Source organism: Phodopus roborovskii, unplaced genomic scaffold (genome assembly GCF_943737965.1).
Source record: "Phodopus roborovskii unplaced genomic scaffold, PHOROB, whole genome shotgun sequence".
Classification (NCBI taxonomy): Eukaryota; Metazoa; Chordata; class Mammalia; order Rodentia; family Cricetidae; genus Phodopus; species Phodopus roborovskii.
The window spans coordinates 32,721,891-32,742,890 of record NW_026126470.1 but is presented as its reverse complement, the minus strand read 5'-3'; the positions used below and the strand labels follow the sequence as shown (position 1 = coordinate 32,742,890).

Below are 21,000 nucleotides of genomic sequence, written 5' to 3'. Positions count from 1 at the left end.
CTTGGAAGAATACTCTGCAGTGTGTGTGTGTGTGTGTGTGTGTGTGTGTGTGTGTGTGTGTAGATTGGAAGTCAATCTCAAGTGTCACTCCTCAAGAGCCCTCCACATCTTGCATTTCTCTCACTGGGATGTTTGGTTTACCAGTGTCTAGGCTGGCTGGTCACTACACCTCAGGAGTTCTTCTGTCCTGCCCCCCCCCTCCCCAGAGCTGGGAGTAGAGGTGCACACCACCATATCTGCTTTTTACATGGGTGCTGAGGATTAAACTCAGGTCCTCAAGCTTGTGCAGGAAGCACTTTAGTGGCTAAGCCATCTCCAAAGCCCCTGGGCCAATAAATATTCTCTGCAGTTGGTGTGAAAGGCACAGGCCCATGGCTTTATGGTTCTCAGCTTTGGTGTCTCTGACAATATTCTAAGTAGATAAGCGCAGGCATATCTCTAAGGCTCATCTTCACACTACTCACCCTATTTTTAAACATGAGCTGTACCAGATGATCCACTTTCAACCTGCAGCAAGAAAAATTCCATGGAATGACTGCCACAATCTACAATGTGTTTCAAGTTGTATGAGTTGCAATCTATATAGCTCTTGAGTGCTAAATGTCTCAGTCTATAAAAAGAGATGGATGGTATTTCAGAAGCCCTGGAGGCATTAAGATACCAGAGCTGTCAATTTAACACTATTATTATTATCTGCTTAGCTGCACATGCTTGGACAAGGAAGCATGGAGGCAGCTAAAGAGGCCCAGCACCCAGAGTATCTGTTTAGGGATATGCCAAAGACTTGGTGTGTGTGTGTGTGGTGGTGGGGGGGGTCACTTCCACATTGCCCCACAGTCTGCATGTAATTTGCACAGCTCTTCTTGAGTTGGGGTTCCCAGCAGGATGGGGGGGGGGTTGGAACTAGCACAGACAGCAGAAAAAAGCTGTCTGGGGAAAGGCTCAGATGGCAAGTGTTGGCTGAGTAAGCAAAGTAGGAATCTGATTCCTAGAACCAAAGAAAAAATTTGTCCTGTGTAGTGTCCTGCTATTATAATCCCAGGGACGAGGAGGCAGAGATAAGTGGATCCCTGGGGCTTGCTGAACAGCCAGCCTAGCCTACGTGATGAGTGTCAGACCAAAGAGAGACCTTGTCTCAAAGAACAAGATGGAGAGACACGGAGAGAGACACCTGCAGTTGACCTCTGACCTCCATACACACGAACCCATGTGGGAATGCAATAGCATCCACACATGAACACCTACATACAACCTCCAGTCTACATAGACATAAAAAGAAAATGAGGCTGTCCCCCCAAATCACCATGCCTATGAAGGGTGGGCAATGCAGGGTGGCCATGGTGACAGACCTTATCCAGCAATCATGGCAACAAACAGGCCTCTGTGTAAGATAGTTCTATGGACACTGCCTGCTAACTAGTGAGGAGGAAGGATCACAGGACCTCACGAGCCCTTCCCCAAGATTGCAAACCCCACTCCATTCTGTGCAATCATAGATGGTCTTGCAAGTACAAAAATACATACAAGGCAAAGACCAACAAGAGTTGGGGCGTTTCCATTTTTCTTCTTTTGATTTATATCAACGCCCCCTTTCCTTCAATACCTTTCACGCCTCACTCCCCATACTTCTCTCGGATCCATGGCTTTGTTTAAAAAATATCATTGTTACATGTATACATAAATGAATATATATGTATGTACATATGTATGAATACAACCTGCTAAGGTCATTTAGTGTTGTTCATATGTATCGGGCTGACCAGTTGGTTGGGAGTGGGTAACCTATCAGGGAGTTCATCTCTGGAGAAGACTGATTCTTCCTCTCTCGGCAGCCACTAATCTCCTGTAACTCTTCATCTAGAGCTGTGGCTTTGTGAGGTTTTCAATGGTGCCATCCCCATGGGTTGTCCATGCCTCCGTGAGCAACACCAATATACTCATAATGCACCATGCTGGACTGGATGGGCCCCGTCCTTGGTCTGTCTATCCATCCCCTATGCATTTGACATAGGCATTTTCACATCTCCCCTGGATATGTGAAATTTCCATCTCATACTGCAAGAAACTTGACCCCAAACACTGTAGACGTGTGTGCTAGAGCCACAGTGCCCGTGAAAGTATGGCTAATCAGTAAAAAGAGTTCAAAAATCGACCATCAAGGGAGCCTGGCTGCCTGTAGTCTGAAGAAGGACTGAGAGCAAATGGAGGATTCTCTACCTTCACCAAGCCTGGCGGGACTCTGAACCGCCACCCTCAAGGTAGAGACCCTGAAGTTCTCACTAGTACTCAGCAGAAACTTAAACATCCAAGAAGCATTTTTATGTTGAAATGCACCACAAGCAAAGTTTTAAAAACTTACAACTGAGACACAAATCACAGCATTTTAGAAAATAATCACGCTTTGAGACTTTTATCAGGGAAACGTTCCTGAAGAGAGTATAAAAGCTATTCACCCATTTTCCTTTTGGGTGTGCATACTTGTATGAAGATGGCAGTTTAATAAGATTATGTAATTGTTCAGTGAGATGTTATCTTAGTGTGTGTGTGTGTGTGTGTGTGTGTGTGTGTGTGTGTGTGTGTGTGTACACCTGTGGAAGCCAGAAGAGGGCCTCAGAGCTGCTAGAGCTGAAGTTACAGTTAACTGTGAGTCACCCTTTGTGGGAACCAAACTCTAGTTTAGTTTAGTGATAGAGTAGTAATTGCTTTAAAACTTTGTGCTGTTTCTCTATAAGGCTTATTAGATAATTCGGGTGGTATACTCGGACAATGTGGGATGATGTAGCAGTTAAAGTGAGTAGTAACACAGAACATTTAGAACACATACTATTTAGCAAAGAGATTAAGCTGACAGGGAACACACACATTGTTCACAATAGTAACATAAATTGAAAATAATCAACCAATCAACTAACAAGTGTGTTTTGATACAAGCCCGTCTTAGTTTTACTTCTGTTGCTATGACAAAAAGCAACTTAGTGGAAGAGTGTCTTCTTCTGCCACTGTTTCAGGTCACAGCCCATTATTTTAGGGAGTTCAGGCAGAAACTTGAAGCACCTGGTCATATCATGTCCACAGTCAAGACCAGAAAGAGAATTAATTCACTCATGTCTATTTGAATGTAACCTCCTCTCTACACTTACACAGTCCAAGACTGAAGCCAAGGGAATGGTGCCACCCGTAATGGGCTGGACTTCCCACCTGAATTAATGTAATCAAGAGAATCTCCCACAGATGTGCCCACAGGACAACCTGACCTAGAGAATATCTTGTGTGTGCTCTCTTCTCTGGTCAGGCTGTGTCAAATTGACAATGAAAATGAAACACCATCAATTCTACGGTAGACAGAATTCAGGTTAAGATGCCTTTCCATTTGAGATCCATTTCCTGATATGTAACCCATGTAGACTCCTCCACACTGCAGAACCAACAGAACATGGCATAAATAACAGCACTTGAAGTCTTCAGCTTACGTCTTTTTTTTGTTTTTTGAGACAGGGTTTCTCTGCATTGTTTTGGAGCCTGTCCTGGATCTCACTCTGTAGACCAGGCTGGCCTTGAACTCACAAAGATCCACCAGCCTCTGCCTCCTGAGTACTGGGACTAAAGGTGTGTGCCACCAATGCCTGGCTTTAGCTTATGTCTTAAGGGTTTCATGGCACCCTCTCATTCAGAGAGAGACCAGGTACTATTCTGAGAACACTCATGCCCTCATGGCAACCTATGGGGAAGCTTGCCAACAACAACGTGTGTGAGCTTGGAAGCTGCAGGTGGTGATCGGACTCAGAGCCAGACCCAGTCAGCTCAACCAGTCTCCATGTCTGATCCTTAGAAACTGCACTAGAAACTACAGTAAAGAGCAGCCAAGTTCAGGGAAAGCTGTTAGGCAGAAACAGATGTCTAATACAACATGCTTGCACCTGTCTGACAAAGTAATTGATGCGCAGTAATGGTAAGAAGAACCCATATCAGCTGAGGGAGGGGCATTAGCCACATTTACAAGCTTTTGAAGAAAACGTGATTAGAAAATCTATTAGATTGGACTTTTCTGTAAGTGTGCATGGCTTATGCAGTGCTAGCCCTCTGGGTCTATGGGTCCTACATCTGTGAATTCAAGCAACCTCAGATGGAAAATATTTGAAAAGATGCGTCTGAATGCAGTCAGCTGTGTCCCCATTGTTCTCCAAGCAAGCACAACAGGAACCATTTATATGGCATTTGCACTGTATTACTAAAGATATAGAGGGTTTAAAGTATTTGGGTGGCGAACATTGGCTACCTGTCTACAGCACCATGTTACTGATACTTGAGAGGGGTTATGCGACCCTCCTCCCAAGGGTACTGGGGAATGAAGGAATACGTTCTAGAATTTAAAGTATTATATAATTAAGAATGAAAATGACAAAGAAAGACAGAATGTCTAGTCCATTTCTCACAGGGCTTCAGAGATTGGCTGCTGTAACTGCAGCCCCCAGGGAAGGAATTGGCTCTGATAGCTAAATGATTTGTGTTGAAGAGGAGACAGATACCAGGGTATCTTCTCACAGCTGGTGAAATCAAATGTGTAAGTGCCAAGGCCTTAAATATACTTTTTAAATACCACTAAGGAAGAAAAAAAGTACTTGTATCGCAACATCTAACACAGTTCAGAGTAAAATCAATATAGTTGTACTGCTTCACTGTGAAATGATATGAAATCACACCCAGCAGTGGTCCAATTAGACAACACACTGCCATCACACCTGGCCGTGTTATGTGTACACAATGCCAGCTGCTATAAAGAAAACCCCTGGTTTAATAACATTTAACATAGGAACAAGATTTGTGGGGAAAATGGTTGAGTTCTTAAGATTACCTTGAAAGAAATAAAATATTCAGAGTTGAGAATACTGTGACATCTCAGGCCACAGTCTCACCTATGAGACAGGGAAAGATCTCAGTGGCAACTGGGAAGATAGGTTACACATGCCCCAACGTTAAACACTTTTCATGGGGTGGGGAAGCATTTTAAGCTAGTAAAATGTTCACTATGCCGTTTGATCTCTCAGAGCCTATGTAAAGAAGATGGATATGATGGGAGGCCCTTGTAATCCTAGCACCAAGGGATTTACAGGTCAGGCAGCCCAACTAAATTAGTGCATGCCTGGTTGACGGGGAAGCCCTGTCACAAAAAGCAAGGGGTAGATAGCATCCTGAGGAGTTTGTTGTTTTCTGTCCTCTACATGCATGTATACACATTTACACAGGTTCTGTCATAAATATGTGCACCTGTATACACAGGAACACACAGAACACTCTCTCTCCCTCTCTGTCTCTCTCTCTCTCTGTCTCTCTCTCTCTCTCTCTCTCTCTCTCACACACACACACACACACACACACACACACACACACACACACGACATTCTACTACCACTACCGGACAAGTCATGAATTACAAATCTCATACAAAGTCAGATGAGAAGTCACATGTGTGTTTGGGCTGTGTGACTGTGTAAGACTGAGTTATTTATCCTTTTATACCAGATGTAGTTTTTCCATGTTAAAACATGGTCCTTCTATTCTCCATATGTCTACCACACCTTCAGAGACACTGGTGCTCACATAGCAGCTCCCCTTAAACTTACTACAATGTCTTTGTGCTGCTTAGTTTTATTTGTGGACTTGACACAGTCTAGTGTCTCAGTGAGGGATTGCCTAAATCAGCTTGGCCTGTGGGCATGTCTGTGGGAAACTGTCTTGGTCCTCTCAATTGAGATGGGAAGACATGCCCAATGTGAGCTACACCATTCCCTAGAAAGGAGATTCTGAACCGTGTAAGAGTAGAGAAAGTGAGTTGTGCGTTAGCATGTGAGCTCTCCACTCACGGCTGTGGTTGTGATGTGACTAGCTGCTTCAAGCTTCTGTTACCTTGATTTCCCTTCCATGGTGGACTACAACCTGGAATAGGGAGCCAAATAAGAACTTTGTTTTTAAGTTGGTTTGGTCAGGCTAAGATATCCTTAACTTGTGACCTTCCTACCTTTATCTTCTGAGAGCTGAGGTTCTAAACATGTCATTACATGTGTTTTATGATATGCTTTGTGGTAGAGCTTGAGCCAAGGCTTCCTTTACCTTAGGCAACCACTGAGTTACATATCATATTCAACCCTCAAAACTTTTGATTTTTCTGAGACAGGTTCTAACTCAAATTCACTCAAGGCAATTCTCCTGCATCAGCCTCCTGAGTTCTGGGATTATTAAGCATGGCCCACCACACTCAGTTTGTAAATTTTTTCTCAGTCTCCTGGAAGGCTATTTTGAAACTCTGCAGCCATCCTGATCACTGTCTGTGACACAGGTTTTCTCCTTCCTCGCTCTCTAGCAACTTAATCACATGCCTAGACCTTCAGCTGCCAATCTGGAGGTTGCTTGCCTACTCTAGCAGCTTCCTTGTGGAGCTCCATCCAGGCCTCAGTCCTCCCAGGACTCTGAAGGTTAACTCTACTGTGGCTTCTCACACTACTCCACCCAACATGTTCTGAGATAGTTACTCCTTGGCCTTACTATTTTAGGATTCTAAGAAACAGCTTCCACAGATCTCTACTTCTTACTAAGGAAGACCCAAATTTTCATGAATTCTTTCCTTTATCAATTTTGCACCAGCTATCAAAACATTGTAATTCATGGCCTTGGACACAGTTTAATGATGGGCATGGGCTTAGTCTGCTTGAGCCCAGAAACCCCAGAATAAAATCAAAACGTCATTCCACAGCAAGTCTCATGGGCATTTTTATTTCCTATATGGGAAGTGATTTCCATGCAACTACAATGACTAGCGCTCTCCTAGAACTGCTTGTGTGCCTGAGCTAGAAAAGTTGTATGTATGTTGAGCCTGGTGGTACCGCTGTAATCTCTGCTCGATGGGAGGTTGAGGCACGGTGACCTCAAGTTCAAAGCCTGCCTGAGCAACTTACAAAGAACCAGTTTTAAAATTTAAAAAGTTAAGAAGCAAAGGACTGAAGATATAGTTCAGTGGTAGGTACTACCCTAGCATGTGTACAACCTGGGTTCAACCCTAAGTAACTCTCTCTCTCTCTCTCTCTCTCTCTCTCTCTCTCTCTCTCTCTCTCTCTCTCTCTCTCTCTCTCTCTCATGTGGATCACCTCATTTCATCATTCAACAAGCCCAAGAACCATTTCAGTGGTAAGATCTGGTCACTGGAAATGAGTACATGTCAAATGGTTCAATAGCACCTGGCAAGTCACTCTGGCTGTTGCACATTTACCAAGGGTCTCCAGGGAGTTCCTGTGCCATGAAAGTGACACTTACCTGCACAGGGGCTTGCTGCAAAGCCCACTCTCTTCCGAGCTCTGTCAAAGATCACGTAAAAGCCCTCCATCACGGTAGCACCAATCACCAGTGCGTTTGTGGAAGAGGAGATACCAAAACGGTAGCATTCATAATTGAGACCAGCTCCCATCATGGGCTGAATGTAGAGCTGTTTGTTGAAGAACCGAGGGAAAGAACAAAGCATGGATTAGACAAGTGCCTAACTCTGGAGGTCCCATTCTGCTCAGAACCCCCAAAGATCAAGGAAGACAAAGACGATGATATCATCCCAGGCATCTGGGACAGGAGATCAAAAGTGTCTCAAAGCAGGCCCTGTACCCCACCAGGGCAGCACAATAGAGCAGCAGGAGTGGACGAGCCAGCCCCAAAGCTGTGAGCATGAGGGAGATGTCCCCATTTCTCATCTGTCTTGTGGTGGCATGGGCAGGGAAATGAAGCCTTGCTCCTCCATACCCCCCTCTCCCCAACCAATGCACGAGGCCGACGGGAGAGATGGCGCTGTGGCTATAAGAGCAGGAGAGCCATCCCTCACCCCCACCAGCTGCAACTCTCAGGAAAGCAGGCCCTGCACCTTTCCAGGGCAGCACAATTGAGCCAACGCTGTTAGCGCAGGTGTAGGCGAGTCGGCCCTGAAATTGTGATCATGAGAGAGCTTTACCTATTTCCCATCTGGCACACCAACCCTACAGCTGCCCAGGCCTAGACCCAGGGTTATTGCTTGGCCTGGCCCGACATCCACCCCATCTGTGATCTGCTGGAGCACGTGAAGGGATCTGACCAGCAGACCCAAAGCTGCAGGATCTCCCCATCACAGGGCAGCAGTGGGACCTTCAGGGAGAGTCCTAGTGGGAGCCAGCATAGAACATGTAGTGGAGACCAGGGGCCTCGAACCGGAGCAATGACTCTTTGCAATGAACTCTTGCAAACAGAGATGTATGGAATATGGATAATATAGTGTGTCTTGTTAGGTCAAACTGAAGCTTCCATGATGAGATTTAAAAAAAAAAAAAAAATTCCTTCCCTCCCCCCCCTTTTTTTCCTTACTTTCTTTTTTCTTTTTTATTCTTAAATTTTATTTTGGGTGTGTGTGTGAAGGGATGGGGGATGAATAGGATCAAGGCACATGATGTGAAAAACAGGATAAATAAAAAAAAAGAAGAAAAACATGTTTCAATAAACTTTAATTTTTTTAAAGATTTTTATTTTTAATTTCAACTGAGCATAGTTGTGCACGTTTCTGAGTGTGGGTTTGTGTGCATGGATGTAGTGCTTCTCCCTAGAGGACTGAATCTACAGCACCCATCTTGCACCCTGAGACCATCTGTCAGTAAGTACTGCCTCAAAGCTGGGAGACACTCACCTCTTCCCTAGCATCTTATCCTAGAGTAGGGCCTTGGGAAATGTGTGTTAACCGAATGTGTAGGCTGAAGCTTGCCCAGTGTTAAATGTGGCACACAAGTTCTAGAGAGGACCTACTTAAATCAAGGAAAGGTGGGGGATCATGTGCTTGGTTTCCACAGTAACACCTGCACCTAAGGCTTGGAGGTTGCCCAAGTACATGCAGAATGCACCTCTCATCACTACTGAAAGAACGAACTACATAGAAACAGGCAAACTTGAGTATAAGGCTAGTCTGGCATGCCTAGTGAGGCACTGCCTAAAATAAATGTTAAAGAATTACAGAGCATACATTTGGTAACCTATGAGACAATGAGTCTTGCTGAATCTCAGAAAAAAAAAATATTTGCCTACCTTAAACTAAAGTAGCATAAACAGACAACTGGCAGTATTTTTGACCGAAAGTAAGCACATTCTCAAGGTGTGTATGAAGAAACTCAGAATTTCCTGTTGGGCTAGAACATGTTTTGAATGAATGAATAAATAAATAAATAAATAAATAAATAAATAAATGTATGTGTGTGTTGTGTGTACAAAAGCGCAAGCACACACGTGTGTGCACACCCAAAACCCTGTCCTAAGATTATGGTGACAGGAACCTGAATCTGACGTCCCTAGATTTTAGGGAGGGAGGAAGTTAGGCAGAGACTTGGTGCAGAGGCTTTACCCTCCTGTAGTTATGCCCTGAGGCTGTGTGGATCTCCACACTGAGAGGGCGAGAATGTGACCCAGCCCTAGAATCTAGGCCTACTTCAGGCTCCTTTGGGTGACATCAGGGAGGGAAGAGGGCTAAGACTCCAGGGCCGTGTGTGGCTCTTTTCTCTCAGAACCCTATTGTCACCCATGCTATCTGGTGATGAGAGACACGTGGGATTGTGATGCCATTAGCATGGCCCCACACGTGTGAGGTGAGCCAGGAAATCGCAGAGGCAGGCCAAGGCAGGCTCAGCCCATTCCCTGCTGACGAGCGCCGTATGAGGCAAACTGACAGAGACCAACAGACCTTCAGTATCACGAACAAGCAGTGGTATCATTGTTGCCACAGATACCTGGCTATATGTGAAACCTGATTCTGTGAGTTACCTGTGAAAATAAGAAGACCACAAATCCAAATCTGTACCTGCGGCAGAATGGTGATTCGGAAGGAGCGACTGGAGTTCTCATCTCTCAGGTAGATGGAGATCTTAGGGAAATATGCCCATGGTGTTTCAGAATTTGTCCAGCATGCCAGCTGGGCCCCTGTCCAGAAGCCATCAGAAAATTCTGGAATCTAGACAAAACAGATCCTGTGACTAGCCTTGTGCATAACAGGAAACAGCTCTCCACTTTCCTGGTCCCAGCACTAGACGCCCACGGGGATAAACAACATCTCATTTGGACAGAGTGACAGGGACATCAGTCTTCTGGAAGAGTGATGCGGTGATGACACAATTATAATTATTAAAACTGCTAAGACACCCAGATCACTTCCTGGGATTAGGCACTGCTAAAACACTTGGCAAATGACGACGTTAGCCTTCCAACACGCCAACCTGTGTGGTAATGTTCCCTTTCACATTACTAGGGAGGGGACCGAAGCACAGAGAAGTATGACAACTTCCCCAAGGCCGTACAGCAACAAGCCTTTAGAAGAAAGAGATTCTAAAAGTATCTATTGAAGTTTCATTCTGTTGCCGCGATAAAATACCTTGACAAAAAAAAGCAACTTAGGCGTTTCGTCTGAATTATAAGAGAGTGGGCTACTCCTCTTACAATTCAGGTTGCAGTTCCTTATAGCAAACAAATGGCAGCAGCAGGAGCGAGAAGCAACCAGTCATATTGTATTCACAGTTGAGAGCAGAGAGAAGCTGGCTTGTGCTGCCTGCCTACCTTTCCCAGGTTTCTCTCTTCTCTTACACGGTGCAGGCCCTGGCTAGGGAATGGTGCCACCCGCAATGGGCTGGATATTTCGTACCAATGAACAATCTAGATAACCCTCATAGACATGCCCACAGGTCAACCTCAACTTCAGTTCTCTTCCCACGCCTGCATTGTGTCAATAGAACAGTTAAAACTACCCATCGCAGTGGCCTCCTAGACTCTCTGGGGCAGTTGGCTGCCTCTGGACTCCAGGGACTCATTACACCAGTTGCTTCCTAATGCAGTGATCTTAAACATCCCTCCGTAAGACTTCATCCCAGACCCCACCTTATCCAGGAAGCCTCCCTGATTCCTGACAACATTAGAACACTGTTCCAGACCTCTCTCCCTTGGCCTCTCCTTGGGGAAATCCATGGCAACAAAGCTTGCTTCTTGGCGATGAATGATTCTGTACTCGGACCCAGGACTTCTCAGGGACAGTGTCTCCTGCCTGTGCCTGAGTATGTCTCACTATGTGGGCCCAACGCCCACACAAACACAGCACTGAAGAATGTGGGGAACAAAATGAGTGACACTCAGGATCGAAAGTAGGCCATCTGTGTCTCCCATCAAGAACAGGAAAGGTGGTGGTGTCACCCACCCGCTTAAAACCTGCAGGGAGATGAGCAGACTCCTCAGGCTTGTACTGTCTCAGCCTCGGGTCCTGGGCTGTGCCCGAGACACACATTGGTGGAAGGAACGTGTCTGACCGAGCTATGGGGATACATGTGGCCAAGGGGGTGGACTGTTACCGGTGGAGCGTTCCTATCAAGAAGGTCTGGGTAGGAAGTAAGAGAAAGGTGGTAGGCAGAGTCACAGCAAAGTCGTCCACAGGAACCTGCCCACTGGGTGCCAGTGGCAGAAAGAGAGGAGAGAGGAGGCTAGGAGAGAATCAAGTGCTGCCGTGGAAAAATCACAGCCCGCACTCCGTTTACCCGGCTCTGTACTCAGAAGCATGCAGGTGTGACTAAGTGGACATGTGTGCAGCTCATCTGTGCCCTGAGTTCTGGGCTCTAGAGGATGGCAAGGATGGATATGTACCCTAGAACCAGTAGCAGATGGAGATGGGGGATGACATCGTGAGATTGGGAGAAGCCAGGGCCAGGAGCCACCTGAGAAACAGGTGACACCCACACCCCGAATGCCAGGTGGGTGCTGCCGTGCAACAATAGCACATACTAGGTGCCACCACCCACTCTCTGGGGGCAGGAGGCCCCCTGTAAATCCTCCCACACAGTAATGGTAGAGTTGTAAGTGTTCTAATGCCAGTGCTAATACACTTCTGTCTTTTACAGAAGCGATGGATCACCAATATGTATCATAGGACCCTATTATCCCTGATGAGCTAATCAGGATGGAGGACTTATCATCTTGCTGGATTTGACAGGGGTTAGAGTGCCTGGGCCTCTAGGGAGTGCTCAGTATTCCAGTGAAGCATATGACCAGCTCCACTGTGTAATGAAGAATGAGTTCTAGAGAGGCAAGTGATCAAGATGATACAGATCAGATCTGGATGTGCATTTTCTGTTCCTGAAAATACGCCGGACAGTCTACCCAGGGGCTGCTGCATCCCAGCCTCAGGGCAGGTTGCAAGTTGGAAGACACTTTGATGGCATACAGCCAAGAGGTACTGGGCTGAGCCAAGCTGAGATGCCAGAGCTGGGATGGATGGAGCTTGGAGCTCCAGAAGATCCCTTTCATACACAGACCTAGAAACCATTCCCTTCCACACCATGCCTGAACAACACCCACAGAGGGACAGAGCTCAGACTTTATATTTCCTTCCAGCCCTCCGCTTAATTAGGAAAAACACACAGTCTGAGAGCATGGGCGTCCATGAGCCCTGTAGGGAAAGGGTACCAATGCCAGAGGCCCTGCACTGTAAGGCGAGGATATACACTGCCCTATCCAAGGTTGACAATCTCCTGCCTTTCCTCCCTGATGCAGGTGCTCAGTGAAATCATGGGGTAATTTTAGACACAGCCAACAAATGCGGTAAGCTCCTTGCCTCTGCCTCGTGGTTTGCTTAAGTCATCAGATGCTGAGATGAACTGAAGGTACCAACCTCTCATCCCTCCGCTCACCTACCCAGGTTCAAGTGAGGGCTGGCTGCGGCTCGCTGGCTGCACACTTGACAGCCCTGCAGTCCCCGTGACTCTTGTAAATCCTTCAGAGCTCAGAATATAAAGCCTGAAGACACTCACACTACTCCCTCGGAGGACATACTTATATTTAAGCACTGGGCATATGCTCCTTATTTTAAGTAGGGTCTGATTTTAAGCAAGCATTCTAACTTTACAGCATGGAAAGACTGACTTGGCATTTTTTTTTTTTTTTTTTTTTTTTTTTTTTGGGTGTAGCAGCTGTTGACAAAAATACGGATTTGCTCTGATTTTGGCATGGCTGCTTGGGACCACTGCCCGACACTGGAAACTAAAACCTGTGCACACTTTCTTGTTGGGTGTTCTTACCATATAGATCCAGGTTTCTGTGATTTGGAGACAGAATAACAGAAGCCCCTCTTGTGTCTAATTTTCTGCTGGAATCTGACACAGGGCCATGATTACCTGCTTTCCTGTCCGTGGCTGGGATTTGGCCATTTTGGTCTCATTCCAGCCTCTTGCCAGCATCAAATGCAGGCCCTGGGCACAACATGCTTATGTTCGGCCTTCTAGTTTGGCCTTGAGTAGACATGAGAAAGACAAGGGATACCCCATGTGTCTCTGGGCACAGAGAGGTCTTAACCTTGTAAAAACCAGTTACAGAGTTGGTCAATATTAAGTTTGTATTTTAAGTACACCCCTGATGTTCATTTTCCTGTAAAGAAGCTAAGATTTGGGGACAGAGCAATTTAACTCCTTAGTTAGCAGCTGATGGAGTACTTCTTGCTGCTCTGTCTGTCCCGAGCAAAGCAATTATCGGTCTAGCAGCCAGCTGGACTGACTTTAACTGGTGTCAGCCACAAAGAACATTCCACAAATGCCTCTAGACTAAGCAAAGATGGCAGGAACTGCCCACTATGAAAACACCACCCAAGCCAGGGCTGTTTGAAACATCTACTACCAGACTTTTTGTTGTGACAAGCCTGGATGAACTCTAGATGATTCTGTAGCCACGGACAACTTAGCCAGGCAAGGAGTAGTTCTCCTGGTAGTCTAGAAAAGGTATTGTTTGGACAGGTGTTAAGAGGCAAGGTCCAAACAAATGGCTGCAATTGGTTCAGAGAAAATGTCTGTTAGTGGTCAAACAAATGCTGATTGGCCTGAACGCCCCTTCTTGAGCTGTGCAAGCAGGCTGTTCCTGTTTGGGTTCACACAGGCAGTCAGCAGGGAGACACACTCTGGGGCTGCCTCCCCTGGTGTTGGAGCCTTGGTCTCATAAAAGGCCTCTTCCTAGGAGGTCTTTTCTTTCATACTTTTAGGGACATGGGCCAAGCCAACATGGAGAGATGGCAGCAGGGGCAGCCGAACAGCTGGCTGGCCAAGCTGTGTAAGCCGAAAGGAAACTGCTTCATGAAAGAAATGCTGGGTACCGTGGCCTCCCAAGTAGCCCTTGATGAGTCATCCAACATAGCAGCCAAGCTGTGAGAGAAGTCATGATGGGGGAAGGGCACAGTTATACACAGGTGACAGATATAGATGACAGGTGTCAATATATACAGAGAAACAACCCCACAGATGGGATCAGGGCGCCTCCCTGAAGGTCCCCTGCTACAATTGGAGGAAACGTGATGGGACTTAGTTTTACTTGGTATGTACTGAATATGGAGTGTTCCTCCATATGCTGGGCTTCTGGGAAGTGATTCAATCCTGGGGATCTGACCTAATTGACATTACTCCCTTGAGGGATTCAGAATATCACGGCATCGTGGGGTGGTCATTAAGGTGGGAGGTATAGTCCAGCTGGAAGAGGGCACCTGGAAAGGTATAGGACTTTATCTTGCCCTGGCCCTCTCCTGTATTCCCTTTATCTGTGTCCTGGATGGCATGACATGAGTTTCTCTGCTCTGCCTCCATTTCCCCACCACGGTGGACTGGCACCTCTGAAACCATGAACAACACAAATCCTTCTGTAAGGTATTGATTGTGTCCTAGCAAGTGACTAATACTGTTCGACACACTGTTCGACACCCAGTGCTGGATATTTTTTTCACGTGTGTATGTGAAATGAATGAGTGAAAGTATGCATGCCTGCATGTGTGTGCTCATATATGCAGGTGTGTACATGTGTGTTGTGCTGGTTAGCTTTATGTCAATAAAAATATCTGAGAAGGAGTCTTACTTGATTGGCCTGTGAGCAAACCTGTGGTACACCTTCTCAGTGGATGACTGATGTAGAAGAGCCAAGCTCACTGTCAGTAGGACCACCCCACTGGGGCAGGTGATTCTGGGTGTTATAAGAAAGCAGGTTGAGAAAGCCATGGGGAACAAGCCAGTAAGTAGCACTTCTCCATGGCCTCTGTATCAGCTCCTGCTTCCAGGTTTCTGCCATGAGTCCCTGCTCTGACTTCTCTCAGTAATAGATGGTAACCTGAAAGATGTAAGCTAAAATAAACTCTTCCTTCCACAAATTTCTTTAGGTCTTGCTGTTATCACAGCAGTAAAAATCCTAAGGTATGTGTGGAGGCCTGAAGTTAATGTGAGTGCCTTCTTCAGTAGCTCTTCACTCTGTTGAGGCAGGGTCTCTTGCTGAATCCAGAGTTCACCAATTACAGCTTGTCTAGGTAGCCAGCCTGCTCTGAGGCTCTTGCCTTTGCTGCTTCCACAGTGCAGAATTACGGAAGCCACTGCGCTCGCCTGCTCTGACATGGATTCTAGGGCTCATGGTTGCAGGGCAGGTGCTTCATGAACTGAGCCATCTTCCCTGCCCTAGACAGGTGATTTTGGTCTATACTATTGGCCTGCACTGACTGGAAGGTTGAGGCAATGCTGGGAGAAGCAGCAGGCAAGCCTCAAAATCTATGCTGTTTTTAGTGGCTAGTCTTGGCTGTCAGCTGTTAGCCATTGTTGGTTTACCCTGACTCAATCTAATAAATCATATATACTCATTCTATCAGTTCTGTTTCATTAGAGAACCCTGATCAATACACCGTTCTCAACCAGGACATATTTATATTTCAGGATATGACCATCAAACAAATATTACTTTGGCCAACTGGCTTGTTTTCTGTACAGTGTCTAGACGCCATTCCAGTTTGGATGAAGACCAAAGAGGGAAGAGACTTGGGGCTTATTAGTTTTCTTTTAAAGGACATTAATGCAATTCTGCTTTCACGTTACTTTATCACACAGTCGTGTGCTAGATAAGTTTTTATACCCATGACAGCATCAGGAAACAGCGGTGGCCCAAGATTATAATGGAGTGGGACCATTCCTTGAGACATCACAGTCAATTTGCCATCACAGCCCAGTGTGGTGGTCTGTGGTGATGCTGGTGTGAGCGTACCTACTGTACTGACAGCTGTGTAAAAGCAGAGCGGCACAACTCCCATACCGAGTGATGGCAAGCAGCTTTGTGACTGGCTTACACATTGACATACCAGGCTTTTCACGGTTGTTTTGTGTACTTCTATTTATAAACTTTACTGCAAAGCCATATTCTGTGCTACACAGCAGCAGCTGCAAATGTTGTGTTCTTTAGGTTTCATTTGATTTTAGACTTTATTATTATTATTGTGGGAGGTGTAGCATCCATGTGGAGGACGACTTCCCGGAGTTGGTTCTTTCTTTCCACCTTTACATGGGTTCTGGGGATCCAACTCAGGATTTCAGACTTGAATGGCAAGCACCTTTACCCAATGAGCCATCTTATCCTCCCTTCTGTCTGGTGATTGGCCCATACCACCCAATTGTGTGCAAGTACATTCCATGACGTCTGCGTAACAAGAGTATCACTTGGCAATACTGTCCCCAGACTGTATTTCTATCATTAAGAAGCACATGATGTAATCATACCACAGATGATTTTTACCTCAGATTAAAAAAACAAATTCTTGCGCCAACTCAATTATTAGTTAGAACACCCGGAATTACTGCATACTCGGAACCAAAACCTCTGACGTTGATGTGAATGTATTGCTTGTAGGTAGACTCACATAAAAGTGTAACCTAAGTGAGCTTCACAAGCAACAGTTTACACTGCTTCAGAACACCGATCAATGGGTCAGAGACTTACAACACACAAACTGTGTTCTAGAAAATTCCCAATCACCTTGGGACTCACCAGAGACATGCGTGCCACAGCTTCCACCACCGCATCAAACACCTTCTGGGGCAGGCGCAGGAGTGTGGTGCCGCTGTCCACAATGGCCTTGTCTGCATTATACTAAGACAGGGAAGGGAAAAGACAGGGAGCATGGCTGCATTTCTCATCCGCATACCCTTGGTCTGTCATTGACAGCTTCATGGCAGCCGCAGTAGCTCAGTGGTGACTATGAGTCATTGTATCTCCCGGGGCCAACCTTGACACTGTTTTCACTCCATGGATGAGGAATCTGAGGCACATGAAAGGGACAGGACCAAACCCAGAGTTCCCAGGTAGAGCATTTTGCCTTCTTGGAGCTGTCCAAGTTGCCCTTCCCTCATGCTGGGCAGAGGGATGGGCCACTGGACTATAGAGATTAAAATGGCCCTTTTAAAAGTCACTCCTACCAACTGTTCAAAATCCACTATTTTCTATTATTTGACCAGTAGGAAAAGAGAAGGACAACTCTCGATGGATACCCGTATTTGCATTTGGGAAGGAAATTTAAAAACAACACACACATAACACACACTTTGGTACTCTATAAGAAACAAGTTTGCCTGGAGATTTCAGTGATAACTAAGGGCCATTGGCAGTACAGAAATGTGTACTTGGGACCCAACTCTATAGCACTGGGGTATACCAACATTTTGTAATCATGAGGATTTGGGGCAGTGTGGAGACAGGTGAGAGCCAACAAGAGGGGAGCTATAAGGAGCTGTACAGGCACTGATTGGTGAGTTTCACAAGCCATTCTAGAACTGGCACACAGGACTGAGGCCTCCCCAGACTGTCATAGTTTTAATACCATAAAATAAAAGGAGCCAAACACAGAGTGAGGTTGGGTGTGTGGCTAATGTGAGATGCATGCATGGCTTCCTGGTGGCATTGTCAAACTGCTGTGCTTTTAGGAGTATTAAGTTGTGTGTGTGTGTGTGTGTGTGTGTGGTTGGGTGTTTAAGGAGGATGAAGCCGGCCAAGATGATTGGGGAAGATGAATATGAAGGTGGACACTGTCCTCAATACTCAGCACCTTATACTAATTTTTCCAGAGGCTATAGTGTGTGTGTGTGTGTGTGTGTGTGTGTGTGTGTGCGTGCGTGTGTGGTGTGTGAAATTGCATGCACACATGCATGCACACAATTTACTGATTTGAACTCATCATAAAGACTAGGTCTTCCTGTAAGGATCTTCTGAGCTACTCTGTAATGTGACAACACCTTATGAGTTCATGCCCAGTTCCTAGTTAAATAGTCTTCCCCAGTACCTGCAGGCAGAATCCAATAGGATTTGGAAGATACTCACCTCTCTACAGTCCAGGTTGAGGCTCTGGCCTCCAATTTCCAATTTCAGGATCTCTATCTGATAGTACCATTCCTCTTTAATTGGGGTATACCAGATGTCTCCTTTATACAAACTTGGTTCAATTCCACCTAGCACCTGGAAAGAAAAACAGTTACAAATGTAAGAAATGAAAACTATGTCATTCATCAGTAGCTTCCACAGAGAAGCATTTACTTAGGGTAAAACACTGTTTAAAACAGTACCTTCACTTTATTCTGATGCTCCAGCTAATAGTGATGCTTGAAAATTCCCCATTTATAGAAAGAAGGCTTTGTGTGTGTGGGGGGGGGTATTGATCATGTCCTACAATACTTTGCTCTGACAAAGATGCTCTACTGGTATCCCAGGCATATGGCTCCACCTTTATGATACTGAGAATTCCCTCAAACAAATGCAGTGGAATCATTAACCATCCTGACTGGCATTGATTTACTGCCTTAGAAGCCAGAGATGAGGGAAACATACCACAAGACTTCCTAGGCCAAAAGTACTTGGACTGCTAGCAGAAGGCAATGGCTGGTGCTAATCCTCTGCAGTGAGAACGGGGACTAGACACACCTCTCAAAGAGGGGGCCCTCCTTATCTTTCTCGGTACTCTGACTTCCTCTGCAGGAAAGGTTGGCTTGAATCATCCCCATGAGGTACACTGCCCTGATTCCATTTCATTCTAAATGTTTTTGCTGGGTGCTGGGTGCCTGTGTGGGGGTGCAATAAAGGAAGGGTGTGAATGAGGAGGGAAGACAGGAGAGTGGCTCTGTTTCCCATCAAGTATGTGGAAATCATAGGTGTATATGCCCTGCCTAGAGGAGGGACCACCTGCTGCACCTCTCCACTGTCCCTTACACACTGTTGCATCGTCCCATGGAAAGCCAGCTGCTTTGTATATTCTCAAAGGACAATAAGACAACTGGAGTGAGGTTTGGAGAAGCAAAAAAAAAAAAAAAGGGACCATTATCCATCTTCTAAAGGTTGTATGACAAGGTTTATTAAGTTATCATTACATTCTGTCATGGTGCCTAATATTCAGTGGTGGTTAAACATTTCCTATATGGTACCCGACTAGTACCTATATTAGATTGTGTGTCTATTAGTTCTGATTTGTTTTTAATAAAACAGAAACCCCATCAATTTGTGTTTTTTTTTTTTCATCCCTTTAAGACTAAAAGATACCCACAAGACTACCTCCGTTGGTACCAGTTCCGGCTACCGGCAATCCGGCCCCACACATCTGCATGGAGAAAATGTCTGGAATCTTTGCTTGGGCCACCAGGGAATCAAAGAAGGTCTCGAGAGAGCTTGATGGCTGCAGAAAGGAGGGAGAGGCAGTTACTGCTTTGTGACCACTGTGAAGACAAGGGTGACCTGGTGGAGTCAGCATCCCTCTCCTTTGGTAATACTGGTCTTTCTACTTAAGAGTCTTCATGGTTAATGAACACACATGCTTGAAACCAGGTGTGATCACTCCATAAGTCTCCCACCTTGTTTCTTCCTGTCTGGCATTTGAGGTTCTACCACAAAAGTATGATATCTCGAGGGACTATTAGGATACTGCTGCCAAGCTGTTTATCATCATTTTAGTACAGGAGGTGTGTGAGCCTGTGGTGTGTAGAGTCCTACCTACCTCCAAAGCCACCCAACATACAAATATAAGCCTGTGGTGTGTAGAGTCCTACCTACCTCCAAAGCCACCCAACATACAAACAACCATTAACCTACAAGGACTATGCATCCGTAGCCTAGCCCCTGGTACTCCAGCTATCATGGGCTTCAATAAGTCAGGGCACTCCCCACTGCAGGATTGCAGATTTCCTTTGCTCAGTAGCCTGCACAGAGCTACATGTTTGAAGGACAAAGCTCCATCTCACAACAGTGTCCAAGATGGAAGGGACGCTCTGCAAACAGCTTTGAGCTATAAAAGACAAGCACTGCAGATGTAATGAAGGAAGTTAGTTCAGACTTTGGTTTTCACAACTGGGAGACACCAGGGCCAGCTACCATGAGTTACCAGAATTTTGGTCTTTTGCTTTCATTTGACACGGAGTTTCGCTATGCTGCCTAGGTTGCTCTTAAACTCAGCAATCAATCCTCTTGCTTTGACCTTGGGACTGGCTGGGGTTACCGGTATGCAGCACCTGCTTGGGCTGTCAGTTTCCTCAGACTAATGTATTGCCCAGCTGTGGCAGCTGAGTGCCCATGTTCACTCTGAAGAAATGGCAGCTTACTAGCCACGAGAATCCGGAGCTCCGTTACATGAATGAGATAGGAGCCTCCTCACTTGCTCAGTTCATTTCTCTCTGGCCACCTACTCCTTCTGTCTCTGCTCCTATAATCCTACCCTGGGCTTAGCACAATCTCCCCATGTGATCTCTGTAGAAAGGCTTTGTATCTGGATGGACTGAAAGACAAAGTTCAACAAAGGCTGGATGGGATCTTGTGGGGACTTATCTTGGTCCCCCTTCCTGAAAGGCAGCAGAGGATGAACTCTTGCTTCATGTTTGGCCAATCCTTGGACAGGTCCTGACTAGTTCGACTAGGTCTTTTCTCCCTTATCTGGAAACTGTGACCACAGTTGCCTGTCAGACCTGTTCTGGGGTTTAAGAGGCCCAAGGTCCTTGTATCTATAGAGCTTGATGTTACAAGATATTTAATTACACCATGTAAAAGAATGTCATCGCAATTGATTTAATAAAAAGCTAAATGGCCAATAGCTAGGCAGAAGGTACCGGCGGGAGTTCCCAACAAAGAGAGATCTGGAAAGAAGACGGGGAGTCGTCAGCTGGATGCAGAGGA

General features: G+C 45.9%; 1 protein-coding gene across 1 annotated transcript in view; it reads right to left on the bottom strand.

The window, feature by feature from the left end:
• The window catches only part of Bace2 (beta-secretase 2), a 72,305-nt gene that overhangs the window by 5,636 nt on the left and 45,669 nt on the right, over positions 1 to 21,000 (bottom strand). The window contains exons 4-8 of the mRNA XM_051191960.1: positions 19,385 to 19,513; positions 18,172 to 18,306; positions 16,846 to 16,947; positions 9,845 to 9,994; positions 7,306 to 7,474 (exon numbers count right to left, since the gene is read on the bottom strand). Coding sequence (XP_051047917.1) covers positions 7,306 to 7,474; positions 9,845 to 9,994; positions 16,846 to 16,947; positions 18,172 to 18,306; positions 19,385 to 19,513 — 685 coding nt within the window. The remainder of the gene's footprint in view (positions 1 to 7,305; positions 7,475 to 9,844; positions 9,995 to 16,845; positions 16,948 to 18,171; positions 18,307 to 19,384; positions 19,514 to 21,000) is intronic.